General features: G+C 43.4%; 1 protein-coding gene across 7 annotated transcripts in view; it reads right to left on the bottom strand.

The window, feature by feature from the left end:
• The window catches only part of EFCAB8 (EF-hand calcium binding domain 8), a 1,715,964-nt gene that overhangs the window by 543,108 nt on the left and 1,155,518 nt on the right, over positions 1–17,338 (bottom strand). For all 7 annotated transcript variants that reach the window (XM_078651814.1, XM_078651813.1, XM_078651812.1 and 4 more), the window contains one exon: positions 14,407–14,611. In XM_078651814.1, the coding sequence (XP_078507940.1) occupies positions 14,407–14,611 (205 nt within the window). The remainder of the gene's footprint in view (positions 1–14,406; positions 14,612–17,338) is intronic.

Here is a 17,338-nt window from a genome sequence, read left to right as displayed (position 1 = left end):
TTAACTAAAAATAAACCTAACTATGACTCATGCCCTTGCCATGCACAGTGTTGCAGTCAATGATGTAATTTTAGATGTTGTATTAATGTTATCCATAATGTCATGGAAAATATTCATGAGTGATGTAATATGGGAGGTCATAAGCAATGCATGGCAAGGGTGTGGCGTGCAGTAGGCCACTGTGCCTGGCCTGAGGCCAGGTCCTGCACCCAACGCCCTCGGGAACGGCCCCACCACTGGCAACGACATTGACAGTGCATGGCGTGGATTATCCTCAAAGCAAACCTATCACAGACACTCACACCCTGCCCTTTTTCTTAATAGTTTTATGATCACACAGGTCTCTTGCGGGAGTAAGGGGTTTGTGCTGGCTATCCCTGCCCCAAACCTTTTTTTTTCAATTTGCCCAGGGGCAGAGGATGGGTGAACCCTCTGGGCCCTCCCACAAGGTTCGGGAGCTCAGGTTACCCCTAACCTGCACCCTTAAACTAGAATATTGATTCATTTACAGGGCACAGGAACAAGTCCCTGTGCCTTGTAACGGCAGCTGCAACATTTCTTATAGTGTAGCAGCCAACCAGAGTGCAAGCTCCTACAGGACTTCCAGGAGGCTCTTGCAGAAACATGACAGTTGACAGGAAAAAAAGACTCTCTAGATAATCAAACCACTGCATTATTTGAAGCTGCATGCCCGGGAGAGACACACACAGGAGTACCACATACCCAAATGGTCAGATATCTATACATTTTAAACCATAACTTCTCAAAAACTACAGAACAAATGTACAACAATTAACAAAAAGCACAGTTTGTGGGTAAAGATCTAGCTTTATGCCAAATGTGGTCTAATAGCGTTCAGCCATTTGGACTGTAGCAGTGTCTAAAGCTCCTATTGGAAACTACATGGGCAAATTGCTTTTTGGGACCCCTTTTTTCTCAGTTCCCCACTTAATGGATCACCCCAGAACTTTCAAGGGAGGAGCTGAAGTGGATGAACTTTTTTTTGCAAGTTTTGTGAAGATTCATCAAATGGCGCCAAAGTTATTAGCAAAACAAATATCGTTTTTCCCATGGAAAGTCTGACCTACTTATAATTACCCATTGGGGACTGCCACAGGCCTATATATATCTATATCACACAGGAGTTTCCATAGGAAAAGCATTTTATGTTTTCTTAATAACGTTGACACAGTTTAACAAAGCTTCCCCAAAACCCATTTTGGTTTCTTCAAGGAAGATCTGTTTCATGCAGAGCAGTCGACAGCAGCCAAGAAAAAGGAAAGGTCCCAAAAGTGAAATTTTCTATTATAAATTCCCAAAGGATTCTTCAGTCTTTGATACAGGAAAACGAATATAATTATATTAAATTTGCCATGAAAGTAGAGCTCCTTTGCTTGGTTTGGTGCAAATCCATACAGTAGTATGGTAGCAATTAATTTCACTGTCTCTCGACACTTTTTGACAAATCCCACACTCCTTGATGAAGTGGGAGTGAGGAAGACAAATCATGCAGGCATAGTGGTCAAAAAGAACATAAAGCTAAAACCCCCTCGTAAAGTCTCAGAAAAAAACATTGAGATTAAGGATACATCCTAAAATATTAAATACAAGCAAAAAACACACAAAAGTAGTGTTAATAGCCAAAACATGATTTAAATAAAGAAAGTTGTGTTCAGGATCTTTCGCTAAGAAAAGACAAAAAGTGGTGTTTCTGAGCCATTTGTACTGTTTTTTATACAAATTTGGCTAGCTTGTTAAAAAAGCAGTAAGGGCCAGATGTACAAAATGTTTTACCATTCCTAAACTGTTGATTTGGTGTTTGTGGTAGCAAAAACATTTCAGACCATGTATAAAATCTACCTTCCGACTTGTTAAAGTCTCCTAAAATGGCTCAGAATGTGTCAGAACCCCTTTCACAGGGCCACATGCACAAAGGGGCTACTGGCCGCAACCATGGTGGTTGAGGTTTTTAATCCTGATGTCCTGGTTCTCCACCTACTCTGGATCCCATTCAACTTGGCCAAGTACCCCTTCTTTACAGTCAAGGCTCACTTGGGGGGAGAGGATGTAGATACAGGTCAGTGATTATGACTACTAACTCAAAAAGTAAACAGTACAAACAATAAATCAATGTCTAGCCAAATAGTTGCTTTTATGAGAAAAAGTCGTATTTTATTTCTAACTCTACACATGCAACGAAGTGCGATATTTAAAAGCAACAACACAGCCCCATTTGAGGTTGAAGCACTAGGCAGTGCTCAAGAGTTCTCTCTGAGCCTTTTAAGAATTTAGTCAAAAGTGTCTATGTTGCAATAGCACCTTCAGCAGCAAATCCCCTGGGACCAGAAAGGCCCTAGTTTAAGCCCTACCAGCTCCTGAAGCACAGAAGCATTCGGCATTACAGAGGGTGCCCTCAGCACGGCATACACAAGGTCCAATCATGCTTGGTGAAGTTAGACTGATCGTGGTACACGTGGAAGCATCGGGCTGGCGTAAGCACACTCTCTGGAGTGGTGCGGCTGCTCTCCCCAGGGATTGGAGTAGCTTCCAGCCCACAGCGATGTGGTAAGTCGCGTTCTACCCCGAGGGGGAATTCAGCCCTTTATATCCCAGCTGGAGTCCCTGGAGTGCGTATTAACTTCCTCGTCATCATTCTGGTCCTAAATTCAAACTGACGGAAGAGGTGAAGTCCTTGAAAAGTTAAGTCAACTACAAAATGCAATTTTCTCATCAAGCAACCTTCCTCACTAGCTGCAAAATATAGTCTGAGCAAATCAAGATCCCTCTTTAGGAAAGCAAGTTGGCATGCTAAAAAGGAAAAGAATGAGGACTTTTGGATTTGACTGCTAGCTGCAAGTATGGAATGGAATACAAAGAGGTTCTAGTCCCTGATCAACGAACCTACAAAAGGAAGCAGGAGAGGCACCAATGCAAACATCTCTGAACCCGCATGGGTCTCATTTTTAACGACTCATTTTTCATCACAGGCCAAATGCGCTCTTACCTCCAGAAGTCCACCGAGCGACTCATTGTGCCTCCGAAGGTCACCAAAACACCTAGCGCTCCAAAAATCTTTGACACTTGCAGTAAAATGGAGGAATGTTGTGCACTACAGCTGGGCAGGCTGCGAAAAGACAGAGCTTCAGATCCTAATTGGCTGCCCACTGGTGTTAACGTCTCTATTCAAACATTGCTTGGCATCCAAAACTATCATAGACACCTGGAGAGGATCCATCATCCAACCAATTTTCAAAGGAGGCACGAAATCAGCCCCTCGCCACTATCGGCTCATTTTTCCTAATTCATAACAATACTAAATGTTATGCCAGTCTGTTACTTGATGATCTCAGAGTCTGGGCAGAAGATCATCAGATCATACCAAAGAATCAGTGCAGCTTTAGAGATAGATGGTGCACCTCCTCGAATTTGATAGCTCGGATCCTCATGTGTGACAAAGCAATAAGAAGCAAAAGGGAACTTTATTCCTGCTTTGTGGACTTCAAAGCCGCTTTCAATAGCATACCAAGAGGGCCTCTTTGGGTTAAATTGAGGGATTGGAGTCTGCCAAGTGACTTGCTGAGAGAAATTGTGCAGCTGTATACCAATACCTGGGTGCGGATCAAAGTAGGCAAAGGCTCCTGCATCTCAAGGAAGATCAATACAAATTCTGGCCTGAAGCAAGGCTGAGAACTGGCCCCCTTGTTTTTTAACTTATACATAGCCAACGTGCCATCTGACCAAACTAAGAGACCAACGCATGGCACACTTTCTATACACAGATTATCTGGTGCTCCTCAGCCAGAAAACAGCTACTGTCCACCCTACATGTCTATCTACTAAGAACACGTTGGAACTTAGCCAATAGGAGGCAAGATGGTGCCCGCTTTGCTGGACGCTTAAGCTGGCGCTACTGGACCTCCCCTGCCCATATCTGAAAACTGTACAAACCTCCCAGAACAAAATCTCATTTGACCATCTTCCCGGTCCGGCATAAGCAGGAGTATTGCGGTGATCTCGCAGATCAGGCTGCTGCGGTCCGCGTCTGTGCTGTGTTGGCGCTGCGACGGCCGGGAGCTGCTCGCGGAGAGGGGGCGGAGTTGACCAGACAGCTATAATGCCTCCAAAAGACGCAAGGAAACCTTGCATGCTGATCGACACTGCTGGAGCCCCAAGGAGCTCCTCAATTCTTAATCGAGGCAGCAAGAGTGGCAGACCTGGAGATGCTGCAGGGGAGAATCGCGAGGGTGCGCAAGGAGAGAGGGTGTGTAAGCGCATTATTCCCTCTTGGTTTACGTCTGGACAAGAAAAAAAGCAACAACAGCAGCACAACCCGCAACACGCTCCTCCCAAGTATGATACTTTTGGGCAGGCAGCAGAGATTGGTGAATTCTTAAATCTCTCTGCAAACCATGGAATTGCTGTGGGGAACTTGGCATCTCAGGCACATCAGGCTATGGACTTACTTGGTAAACACAGCACCCTGAGAACAGTAGGGGGTGAAGGTCTCTCCTTGGTGAGGCCAGGAGGGGGGTGAAGGTCATACTACCCCTATACCTGCCATACAGAATCCCTCTAAAAACAATACAGGACCCAATAAAGTCAACAAAGGTGCTTAGTGTAAAACTACCATAAGGGAGGGACAGAGAGGTATCCCCCTGAATTTAGAGAACCCAGGGGCAAGGATCAATAACAGCACCCAGACATGATTAAAGAATCTGACTCTAGATACTTTTTTCTCCCTATTAGACTCTTCTGATTCATCCGAAAATGAGACAGAGTTAATCTAAAAATCTTGCTCCAGGGGTGATTCCCCTGGTAGTGGGCACAGCGAGACAAGCAGCATGAACCCTGTGGCTATGGGCACCGATGCCTCAGAAACCAGCCACCGGACAGTACATATGTAGGCTGTGGGCAATGAGGTCCTGTTATGGGACTAGTGTTTCTCAGCTGAACTTTGGGTAGATGGTGGGAGCACACCTAAGCATAACAGGATGAATATGGCAGAGAAACCGGCGGATAGCTCTTTGGCTGTGATCTACCAGAGCATAATGGCCCATAGAGAAGAGACCCGCACAGAGAGTCAACGGACCCAAGGAGCCTGTCGCAAATGCCAGAACTCTGTTTGACGTATTGTGAAATCATGTTCTGAGTTCGCAGAAAGATTTAACGAAGCAAAGGCCCGGATTTCTTGCCTGGAAGACGAGTTGGCAGCCCAGAAGGCGGTAACAGAGTCAATGCGCTGATTGAAAGAGGATACACAGTGGAAGCTAACAGACCATGAAAATCGCCTTCTGAGAAACAATTTGAGAGTTCTGGAGATCCCAGAGGGCATGGAAGGACAGGATGCTCGCATATTTATCACTGATATGTTCTCCAAGGCTCTACCTGAACTCTCGCAATGGGACTGGCAGTGGGAGATCCAAAGAGTGCATCGATTTACGTTTACTAAGCGGACAAGACCAGGACAAACTGCTCCCAGAACTAGAGAAATATTGATATCATTCAATAACTTTTTGGCTCGCCAGGCTGTATATGTACTTGCACATCCAGACAGAAAGAGGGCTGGCAAAGGGGTAGAATATTTTGTCTGACCAGATTCCTGCCACCATACGGTGGAGAAACGGTGGCAGTTCCGTCAGCTCATTGCCTTATTCCAAGGCACAGGGGCACAGACCTTCTTGCTTAACCCAGCCAAACTGAAGGTTATACTTAATGAACATACTCAGTTCTTCACCTCAGAAATTCAGGCTAAAGAGTATTTACAATCTAGCTAGATAGGGGGCTGAGCTTCAGGTATCCTATTAAGCTGTGAAGCTTATTCTGTTTTTTTCTTCTTTTCTCACTTGTACTTTCCTTTCATGTTTTTCTTTCTTTAGTTGTTTGCAGTACAGGTGACGGGGTTTGCTGTTACATTATATTAATGAAAATGTGCAGGGGAACAGTCTGGGTAGGAAAACCTTTCATCTTAGGGACCATTGATCCTAATGCCTCACTGCAGGGTTGGGGGAGTTAGGGGGACGGGGTCTTGTCGGAAACCCTGGGATGGGGGAGATAAAGGGGGCTAGGAGGGTGTAGGGGGATACGGGGGGTTGGTGGGTGGATGGGGAACAATCTAAATCAATCCATAACATAAGGAAGACGGTATACAGCAGGATTGGTGAAGGGAGAGAGCTACACTTTATGGGGGATAGGGTGATTAACTCAGGATTGTATATCTGCTCTTTTAATGCGTGTGGGCTAAATAATAATGGAAAAAGACATCAGGTGGCTGCTGAGTTATGTGTGATGCATCCCAATTTGGTTTGCCTACAGGAAACTCACATTGCGTTTGGCAAAAGGAAGATTTTAGCTGAGTTAGGCTATTCGGAATTAACATGTACAACACAGTCCACGACAAACCGGGGGGTAGCGGTGCTAGCTAAGCGTGGAATCCAGGTATCAGGCAAAACACTGGTGGACAACCAAGGTCAGTGGGTCATTATGAAATGCATCATGGGGGCTGTTACGTTTTCCCTATGCACAGTGTATGGGTCTAATTTTGATGAAGTGTCAGCACTGGAGGGGCTTAATGTAGAATCAGAAACATAGCTCACCCCTTTTTTGTGGTGATTTTAATATACACTTGGGCTGCCGGGATCTGCAGTCAGGCATAAAGAATTATAAGGGTAGGAAACCCAAAGTGTTTAAGGCATTACAGCACCTTCTGGCTGATCAAGGATTGATTTACGGGATCCAGACCCGCGACATACATTTTATTCCCATCCACACAAAAAGTTAGTGAGGTTAGATTCTTTTTTTTATAGCAACAGCACAACTCTCAGGGGCTAAAATACAAATTTTCCCTAGGATTACGGCAGATCATGGCCCATCGGTGATGGATATTTTAGCAATTAGCACATATCCTGTTCCGAGATCTTTTTCGTTCAATAGGAAACTTTTGTGGGATGTAGCACTTGTTGATCATATGAATGATTGGATTAAGCAATTCTTGGAAATTAACCTTAATTCGTCCTCATGAGGTTATGTGTGGGATGCCTTAAAAGCTGGGCTTAAGGGGGAGGCCCTGAGTGTTGGTTTACACAAACACAGGCACTCAAATTAGTGATCCAAGAGTTATATGCAAAGTTCAAAACAGCTGAAGAAAATCGTATGTGGGGAATATTAGTAGGTGTAGACACCATCACGTTGCAAACTGAAGTTGCCCGATGCAGAGCTAATATTAACCTACAGTGGAGCAGGGGTACTGCCCTTACATATAAGCTCAACAAGGCGCTGTGAGTATGGTGAGGCTACGGGGTGGTGTCTAGCGCAAAGACTTCGCTCCAAAGAAGTAGCGCAAAGAATTGAGGTCATTAAAGATACACCGGGTGTATTCACTAGATAAGCCTGAGGAGATCTTACGTGTGTTTCATACCTTTTTTGAGGGATTATATACAGAAAATAACCCCGGGGGCAGGCAAGTGAGTCCTTTTCGCAGTGTTTAGGTAGTGAGCGGCTGGGTCAGGATGAGGCTGCTATCCTGGACATGCCTATCACTATGGAGGAGCTGGGGGAGGCCATAAATATGTTAGGCTGTGGTAAGGCGGCTGGGCCCGATAAATTACCACTGGAGGTATATAAGAATTTTTTTCAGGAATTAAGGGAAGATATGTTAGCTACCTTTCAAGAGGCACAACTTGGGACTGCACCTGCATCCAGGGATGAGGCAAATAGCATTGTCTTTAAAAAAAAAAAGGATAAACCGTTGGATCTCCCGGGATCCTATCGACCTATATCCCTGTTGAACTGTGACGGGAATATGTATGCATCTCGGTAGGTAAAAGTCATTAGTGTCAATACGATAACACAGGTTTATACCCACTAGATGCCGAAAAGGGTTGCCTGGGATTTTCTTTGGACGGTTTTGAATCATCTGGGGTTTGGCCCCGGTTTTATCAAGGCGATTCAGCTTTTGTATCGGTCCCCACCGCTAGAATTTGTAAAATGGGCCTAGAGTCTGAACTGGTAGGCATTTCTAGAGGTACGAGACAGGGATGTCCTTGCTCCCCACTATTATTCACATTATATATTCATCTTTTCTTAAACATGTTGGAGAGGAGCCCTAGGATTAAACCTGTTATATCTAGACAAGAGCAATTACGAGTCTTGGCTTATGTGGATAATATAGCGGCTGTAAATTCTGACCCCGCTATAGCCATGCCCGAGACTGAGCAACTTGTGCACAGGTTTGGTTCTGTATCAGGCTATAAACTTAATGTTTCTAAAACCCAGATTATCTGTATAAATCAAACCTGCAACAACGATCCTAGGGTGACCAAGGAGGGGACATAGTTGGGTATTACTATCAGGACTTGTTTTGGGGAGTTGGTCGAGGTTAACTGGGGCTCCATCCTCACCAGTGTCAAACAACAGTTAGGGAAATGGGAATGCTTGCATCTGTCGCTGGTAGGAAGTGTAACATTCTTAAAATTGACATCTTGCCTAAAGTTTTATATCTTTTTACATCAGTTCCACTCAAACTTTCCCGGGCCCAGTTACAAAAGCTGCAATCATTTTGTGCTCGGTTTTTATTGGCCTCAGGGAAGCCGTGTAGAGCAACGCGCTTTGTGACACTTCCTCCGGGGAAAGGTGGTTGGGCACTCCCCGATTTTACATTATACTATTATGCCTGTATACTGCAAAATATGCGGATTTTGTTAACAGGAGAAAAGGCCAGCAATATTGCTGAGACCCCGTCCATATATCAGATGTTGCTGGGTGTTGAAGCCAAGGACTGCTTATTTAAAATGTTGGAATTTAGTTATTATGAAAAGACCTGTTTTAAGGTTTTAGTTACTACTGTTAAGGTCTGGAAGGCTGTGCGAAAATGTTTCCAGATTGAGGGGGTCTCGTACTAGACACCCACATCTGCATCAACTTTACTACCTGCCGTTTTTTGGGATAGGACTGTAGCTAGATAGAGATTTAACAGGATCACACAAATAGGTGATTTCTATAATGAGGGACGTCTTTGTTCTTTTTTTGCAATATTGGCCGATAAATACCATCTGCCTAAAACATAATTTTTAAAGTTTTTACAAATCAACAATTTTTTATGTAATAGGCAGCTTGTGATGGAACCGAACCCGCTTGTTGAGGCTATCAGACGCAGGGCTAAGATTAGGGTAGTATATAATTATTTGTTGGATGCACAGAAGGATGATCTAGAAACCCATAACCTTAAGTGGGATAATCAAGTATGGGTTCAAGGTCTCTCCGTGGAGCAATCGGATTGAGACAGCCGGGAAGATTTTGAAATTAAAGGCACAGCACTTTAAGACCCTATTCAACCTCTATCATACCCCTGCGAAAATGCTCAAATGGGGCGGAGCCAATGATGGGAAGTGTTTTTGCTGTGGAATGGATCTGGCACATATTGTACATATTTTTATACAAGTAGGCATTTGGTTCAATTTGTTGGACACATTGAGAGATTCCTCTCAGAGATACCAGGGGCCGGAATAAAGATTGCGGCATCTATAATGTTCATTAGGTATTGGGAAAGACCTGATCGAGGGGCAGCCGACCCATAAGTTCAGTTATTTGATCTTTTTAGCCACTGCTGTGGCTCGGCTCTGCATTGTGTCTATGTGGCTCCAGAGGGAAGTTCCCACTTTTGAGATATGGAGAGCTAGATTTCACGGTATATTTAATCTTGAGTATAGCCTCTACTCCCTTAAAGGGCCTCGTAGTCGAATGTTGGGCATACAGATTTGGGGTCCAATGATTGAACACATGAATGATTGAATATTTATCTCCTGGTATAATGTTTATGCACGTATATCACTTTATCTATTTATTTATCCTGCTTTTATCTTGAGGATGAATTACTTTATCTGTACATGCTGTGATACCTTTAATGAACCTATGCAATATTTATTCATGTTATGGACTGAAATATAATATATATGTATTTAAAAAAAAAAAGAAATTAACCAATCAAAGACCAAGACTGTCTCATTCAACCTTAAACCAAATCTGGCTAACAGGTGGCAGCTTAAAGGCACCTGCCTCCATCACAGCAAGGACTACAAATACCTGGGTATCCTTTAGACAGTAAATGGTCATTCACACCACATCTATGATCCATAAACAACAAGGGCTCCAGTTTGATCTTTCCTCTCTCAGCTATCGATCAGACGCTACACGGCCCTAGCCGCGATTCTCTCCTCCAGGTGATGAAAGCAAAAATCATCCCAACACTAATTTACAGGATTTAAATTACAGTGGGCAAGGAAGCTGGGTCAGCAGACAGACTGCTTATCAGAATCTACAAAGCCACTCTCTGCCTTCCAAAGAGAGCATCACCGGCACAAGTAAAACTTGAGTATGCCATCAAACACAGCAACGGGACAGAGGCAGCTGCTTCCTCAAGTTCTGTCACGGGATCAGAACGGTACCACTCGACTCCATGCATGGTTTAATCCAGTGCAAACTTGAGCGCTCTGACTTGAGATCGTCATAGAGACAACATCTCGAGGACAACCTGGTGGAATTATCCCTGTCTGATGCCTAGATCACACAACTCTCCTACCAGGTCTTTAAGAAACTAACATCACTCACGGCCAAAAAAATGGAGGACTAGACAGCCTTACACAAGTGCTCCAAGGCATGGTTGGTTATAAACTAATTCTTCCACCAAGCAGCAGAACAACATTACCTATACTTACCTCATATGGATCAAGGCTCATGGCTTTAACACTGGGCAAGTGGAATATCCGTGCTCACCTCCCATCCTGGTGCCGCTCAGCTATTCACAAAAACAAGCTGTTGTTTATGTGGACAAGAAAATGAAACCTTAATCAATAGTTTATGTATCTGCCCCCAACTTCTGCAGCAAAGGAGAACTTTCCTCCATGCAGATTTTATTTGGGTAGAAGTGCCTACTTGCCAGCAGGCAGTGATCGCCAGCTTGAATCTATCTAATCCACTACAAAATGACAAAACAGTTAAGTTTCTTCAGATGGCTGCGACTAAACTGGATGTTGTCAACCCGACCAGTACTGTGGTAACATGCTCATAAATGCTGTATTTTTTGTTTCTTTGCATCTCTGATTACCGAATGTATAACATGGGGGCAGGTAGAACCCGTCATAACAATGCTTTGTTATCACACTTAGCTTAAGGTTAATCATACAGCGCTTAGCAGATCATTCTCCACATAGGTCGGGTTCAGCCACGTCATTTCTATTTATTTTTTTTAGCACACTGCTGCTTACAAAAGTTTAAAATGATAAAATCTGCTGCTCTACTATCTGGGGTCGGGCATCTCCCCGTGTGGTTAGAATATTTTATCACTACTCTCTGCACTGGACCACTCTAAAGATGTACTTCCAGGACTGTATTAGGTCAGCCTCTTAGCAAGACAAGTTTGTGGCCTGCTTTCGTTTAGAATTGATTGTTGATCTGTCACTCCACATTAGACCTGCGTTTTGCGTAAATTGCACATTGTTATGCACTGACTGTTGTTTTAAACTTTTTTAATATGGTTCAGCTGAACCTTCTCTGCCCACACTTTGCAGACCGGTCTTGCAACAGGTCTGTGTTCTGCGTTTCATGCTCATTGCTCTAACCCTATGCAAAAAGGTCTGTTTTGCTATGTGCTCTGTCAGACTTAGACTTATTTAGTCAAATAAGACTCAGCAGAATCTTCCCTGTTGGAACTTACCGATGCCTTCACGGTATGTTGTGTTTGCTTTCAGTAAGTAGCATATCTTTATGTTTGTTACTGTTTCTAAAGGTTTTTATTAACCAAACAATAGAATAGACTATGACTATGGTCCAAGGGGGTCACTCAGGGCGGATCTTTCAGTGCGCACAGTCATGTCGGTCACAACCTCACTTCAGTTCTGGATGACAGGCCGAAGTCTTTGATGATTTGATCCAGGCAGCAACCTTGGCATACGTTTAAAAAGGTCAGTGAGCCTGTAGCCCTCATTCCAGTAACACAGGGTAAAAAGGTTCTTTTCACTACTACTGATCACTACACAATATGCTGCCACCACGCCTTGAGTGCCACTCCAGGTCTAAGAAGACCGCAATCCCTGAGACAGGTCTATGTAATGGCGCTCATCAATCAATCAATCAGTCTTGAAGGACACAACTCCTCACCCCTGAGGGTATCCGGGAGGCAAGTTACCGGTCTTCTCAGTCAAAGGGCCAGGTCTTGAGTTCTCTTCTGAATTCCGCCTGGCAAGGAGATGTTGGTAGGTCAAGGGGTATATCGTTTCAGGCTTTCATGGTGAGGTAGAACAAGGAGCGTCGTCCACTGCGGCTGTGACAGATGCGGGGATGTGAGCGAGGGCCAGGGAGGTCGAGAGCAGGTGTCTATGTCTGGTTGGTAGAAATTCACACAGTGGTTGATGTAAGCTGGTCCCAGGTCATACAGAGCTCTGTAGGCATGTACCAGAAGCTTGAACTGGCATCTCTTCTGAACGGGAGGCCAGTGTTGCTTCTTGAGGTGGGGGTGTTTTGGCTGCATTTGGGGTTGTTGAGGATGAGTCTGGCCGCAATGTTTTTTGTGGTCTGGAGCCTCTTTAGGAGATAGGAGGTGATTTCTGAGTAGAGTCCATTGCTATAGTCGAGGCAGCTAGTGACAAGGGCTTGGGAGATGCTTTTTCAGGTGTTGACGGGATCCGCTTGAAGAACTTTTGGAGCATGCAAGGGTGTTGAAGCAGGAGGCCGCAACTGCGTTGACTTGGCGCTTCATGACGAGATTGCTGTCAAGGATTATTCTGAGAATGCGGGTGTGGTCTGCAGGTGTTTAGTTTCAGGCAGTTGGTCCTCATCCAGTTGGTAACACAGGTCCTAGCGTTGCGGAAATTTGTTACTGTAGTGGAGGGGTGTTTGGTGAGCGAGACGATGAGTTGTGTGTCATATGCGTATGATATGATGTTGAGTCTGTGGTTTCTAACGATGTCCACAGGGGGGGGCATGAAGTTGTTGAGTAGGGTGAGGCTGAGGGACGGTCCTGTGAGAAAGTATGCAATCCATTTGAGAGTATTTCCCTAAATGCCGATGTGGTTGAGTCTATTGATGGATACCGTGTTGAATGGAGCTCAAAGGTTGAGAAAGATCATGGCTGCAGCCTTGCCACGGTCAAGGAGGGAGCTGATGCACATGATCTGTGTTTGCCTATGACAAATAATCAGTATTAGGGATCCAGACATCAGAATTCTATGAAAGACCTAATAGTACATAGGTCGGTTAGCAAAAATCCACACTGGGTGCAAATACACTGATCGCAAATTGTGACCAGTTTTTGCACCAGTGCAATGATACACGCATCCCTAAATGGTGTGTCTTGAACAGGTTTAATTTGTACTGATTTGTGTTCTGGGATCTCACACTTGCACCGATATTTATATCTATATATAGGAGGGAATTTCCATGGTGAAGAGAGACAATTGCCCTCAGAAGCTTATGTCACATTAGAATTATTGATGTATAGATTGCTTGTCACTTCCTCAATCAGCTAGATCTGTGACAAGGAATGAGGATGAGGAAATAATGGTTGGATTGCTTATTGGTAATCTCGTTAACTCCGAGTTCTAACTGCCTTCATTACAGTCCTAAATTCCTACTTGCATCCTCCTTGTAATTTCTTGCTAGCTAATGGTACAGGAAATGTGTGGGCAGAGGAAGCTTTTTATCAAGTCATAACAGGAAAGGGACGAGTCATTAAAGGAGTCAATTTGTTGAGTAACAAAGGGACTGACTGGGAGTTCGGCGGACGGGTTACTCCGTCTCAAACGTGATGGATATCTCGTCCACGGTATTACACTTGGAATACGGCAGACGGATAATCTGTCACATTTGTGACAGAGTAACCTGTCCGCCAAACGCTAAATCAGGCCCAAAGTTTCTAAAAAAAAAAAAAAAATCTGTAATGGGAAAGTTATAGATAACAGTCCTGTGGAACAGGGACATTCCTTGCGCACTGAGGACTGGACGAGCGAGGCATGGACTTGGAGCAATGAAATATTAATGATAAGTAATTCAACAACTTTCTAATCTTAACCACTTTCTGCACATATTTTCTTGGTTTGGAGATTTAATCAAGACGTAAGTAGCAGGATATTATTTATACGGCGAGTGAATCAGTGAAAATACTTACATAGAGCACACTGCTGACCAAACCGCCCGTCTCACGTGACATAAAAGGACATTGTTTTCTAATTTTGACAACTTTCTACACATTGTTTTGCTTTGGAGGCTTAGCCAACACTTACGTACCTCGATTATATTTCATAAAATGAGAGAGTCAAAGAAAAAACGTACATAACGCAGTTACTTAACCACCTCCTGCCAATGAAATACGAAAGAGACATTGTTATGAATACTAAAAACACAAATTCTAAAACAAACCCTTTTAGGCTCGAGGGTGTGAGGACTTTGCGAAGCATTAAATCGACAAATTGCCTGTGTTGTGTCAAGTTTCCAAATAACAATGTCCCCGCTGTAGGATGCAGTAGCCAGGAGTTTATTCTGGTAAACATCACCAGAAAAAATGTCGTCCTTGTGATAAGGCTTCCACTGTTTGTAGTCAATTTCATTACCATCTTTAGTATCTCTGAAAAACAAAACATTCAGACAAAAAAGAGAACGAAGGTGGTTTTGAAATGCATCTAGTAAAGAAAAGATGTAACGTAATCTGTGAAAATTACCATATTTTATTAGGACCAGCCCAACCTTCACATACTTACTCCAAATTCAAATTAAAAATACGCTTTATTCGATTTAAAAACAATTAAATCATAAAAGCATATCATAAAAACAAAGCCTTAAAAACAAAATGTATCAATTCATGTAAGAATATTAGAAATGCAATAGAAATACAATACAGATTTCTTTAAACATCCCTGACGTGAATAAAATCGAAAATCAGTTACACTGGACGCTGTTTACATCGAGTTTTTAGATCTAACCATCCCATTTAAAAATAAAGCTATATGGCCAGTACAGATTTCATCATCCAAAAATTGCAGTTTTATAAATGCAGATCGACACTGTCTCAAACCTTATGTTTTTAAAATGGGTATGATCCATCTCTTCCAGATTATGGTGTAAAACTTACAGAAAAAGATGACATGTATTGTCGACTGTGGGGAGATGTCATCGCACGGACATGGGCACAAAAGACGTGACCAATCATTAATTTGGGGGGATGAAACCATATTATGATAATTACCTAGACGTAAACGTGTTAAAAGCATCCTAGCGTATATACTCAGTTTAAAAGACAAATAAGGTTGTAACCCAGGTTCGGTCAGAATCGATTGATTAGCATGGACCGTTGATTTCATAATATTAGAGGAAAATCTAGGCATCTCCAGGTGACTGAAACATAGGGACTTTAACTCCTTCCTCGTAATTGAAGTCAGACGGTCAGGTTTATCGAAAAACTCGGGATAACCCATGTCATTCAAGCTTTTTTTGACATACACCAGCCAGGGAATACGTAAAGCCCCTTGTAAATTCAAACAGTCATTTAACACGTCCCGGTTAAGACTGGTAGAAATACCATTCCAGATTTTATGACACAATAGTATTGGCTGTGTTTTTATTAAGTCGGACACATATGGTAGTCACAGTTCGGTGTGACAAACATACGTGGAAGTGCTAAAAGACGTTTTAAAAAACTGTTCTTGATTTTCTGAATGGACTCTACACTTGCATAGCCCCAAATGCCAGCTCCGTACAGTGCAGTTAAAATGCATTTGGCCTTGTAAATTATCAATAGATCTTTAATAGGACGCTTGCCTAGCTTCCTAGCGAAATTTAAAAGGGCTCCCACAGCTTTAGAAAAGAGAAATTTTCTAGAATTGATAGCTGGAGCCCACGAACCCCTGTTTTCAAACACAATGCCCAAATAAGAGAAAGACTTGGCAAATTCCAACCGGTTGTTACCAATAAAAATATCACAGCACTTAGTAGAAGGCTTAGTACACTTCATTGTAAAAAATTTGACAATATTTACATTTAGGTCTAAATTAGACATATACGACACAAAACTCGTGACTATTCTCTGCAGACCTAGTGGTGTATGGGCTATTAGAACTGCATCATCGGCGTATAAAAGTACGCCAATAGACCGTTTACCAACAATGGGTATATATCGACAGTCCCTAGATAGGGTATCCCCCAGGCTATTTATATAGAGGGTAAACAGGAAGGGTGCTAGTACGCACCCCTGCCTTACCCCCTTTCTGACAGGGAATTTATCACTGAGTTCTCCTGTTCTCCCATAACGAACCCTACCTCGGGCATCAAGATATGATTGTCTTAAGAAATTAATTAAAAGGGTTTCCACCCCCATGGCCTCCAGTATACTCCACAACTTCTGATGGTTAACACCATCAAAAGCCGAACTCAGGTTGACAAAACACAGGTAGAGCCTCCCCTTTTTTGCCTGTGTATATTTCCCCAACAGGTGGCATAAGTTCAAACTCTGCTCTAAAGTGCCAAGACCTTGGCGAAAGCCGTACTGAAGCTCAGAAATACCACCAGCATTCTCTGCCCACATTTGCAGTCTATTTAAAATAACGCGCCCAGCTACCTTCACTAGAGAATCTAGTAATGATATGGGTCTGTAATAAGCTGGGTCGTTACGATCGCCCTTCTTAAATATTGGGACAAGAATTGATTCCGTCCAGGTCGGAGGGAGGCCGTAAGTACAACAAGCCCGTAGGACCAGAGTAAGCAGTGGACCCACAACAGGGGGCAAGATTTAAATATGTCCACAGGTATACTATCTGGTCCCGGGGCTTTTCTGCCCTTGCTTGCATTAATGGCCAAAATTACCTCCTCCGTGTTAAAATCAATATCGATTGGGAGGAAGTTCGACAAAACAGGTCCAGGAGCATCAACCTGGGGGTGTCATCATGGTTACAATATAATTTAGAAAAATGAGACAACCATTGATCCTCCCCGCTGGGTAATTTTTGTGTAGCAAGAAACGGAGCGTTCACCACCCTCCAAAACCCTTTTGTATCCTTAATGGCTGATGCTCGCTTAAACGCCTGCCATAGGTCATTCCTTATTAACCCCCTTTCGCTCTTTTAGGGACTTTTTATACGCCGCCCTAGCCCTTTTGATGGCTGCATGCGCCTTACTACACCTATGGTCAAACCAGCCTGGCCTATCTTTAAAAGATCTTTGAGACTCTGATCTTAAGTTAGAAGGAGTTAATGATGTCAGAGTCCAAGGCGGTCTCATCAAGAAAAACAGAAAAATCTGTTTTACAACTGGTCAAAAGTGACTTCGTTAACTGGAGTGAATCTATCCCTGCCCATTCAAT

This window comes from Lissotriton helveticus, chromosome 7, assembly GCF_964261635.1.
Source record: "Lissotriton helveticus chromosome 7, aLisHel1.1, whole genome shotgun sequence".
NCBI classification, from domain to species: Eukaryota; Metazoa; Chordata; class Amphibia; order Caudata; family Salamandridae; genus Lissotriton; species Lissotriton helveticus.
The sequence above is the reverse complement of the archived record's forward strand: the minus strand, read 5'-3'. Positions and strand labels throughout refer to the sequence as shown.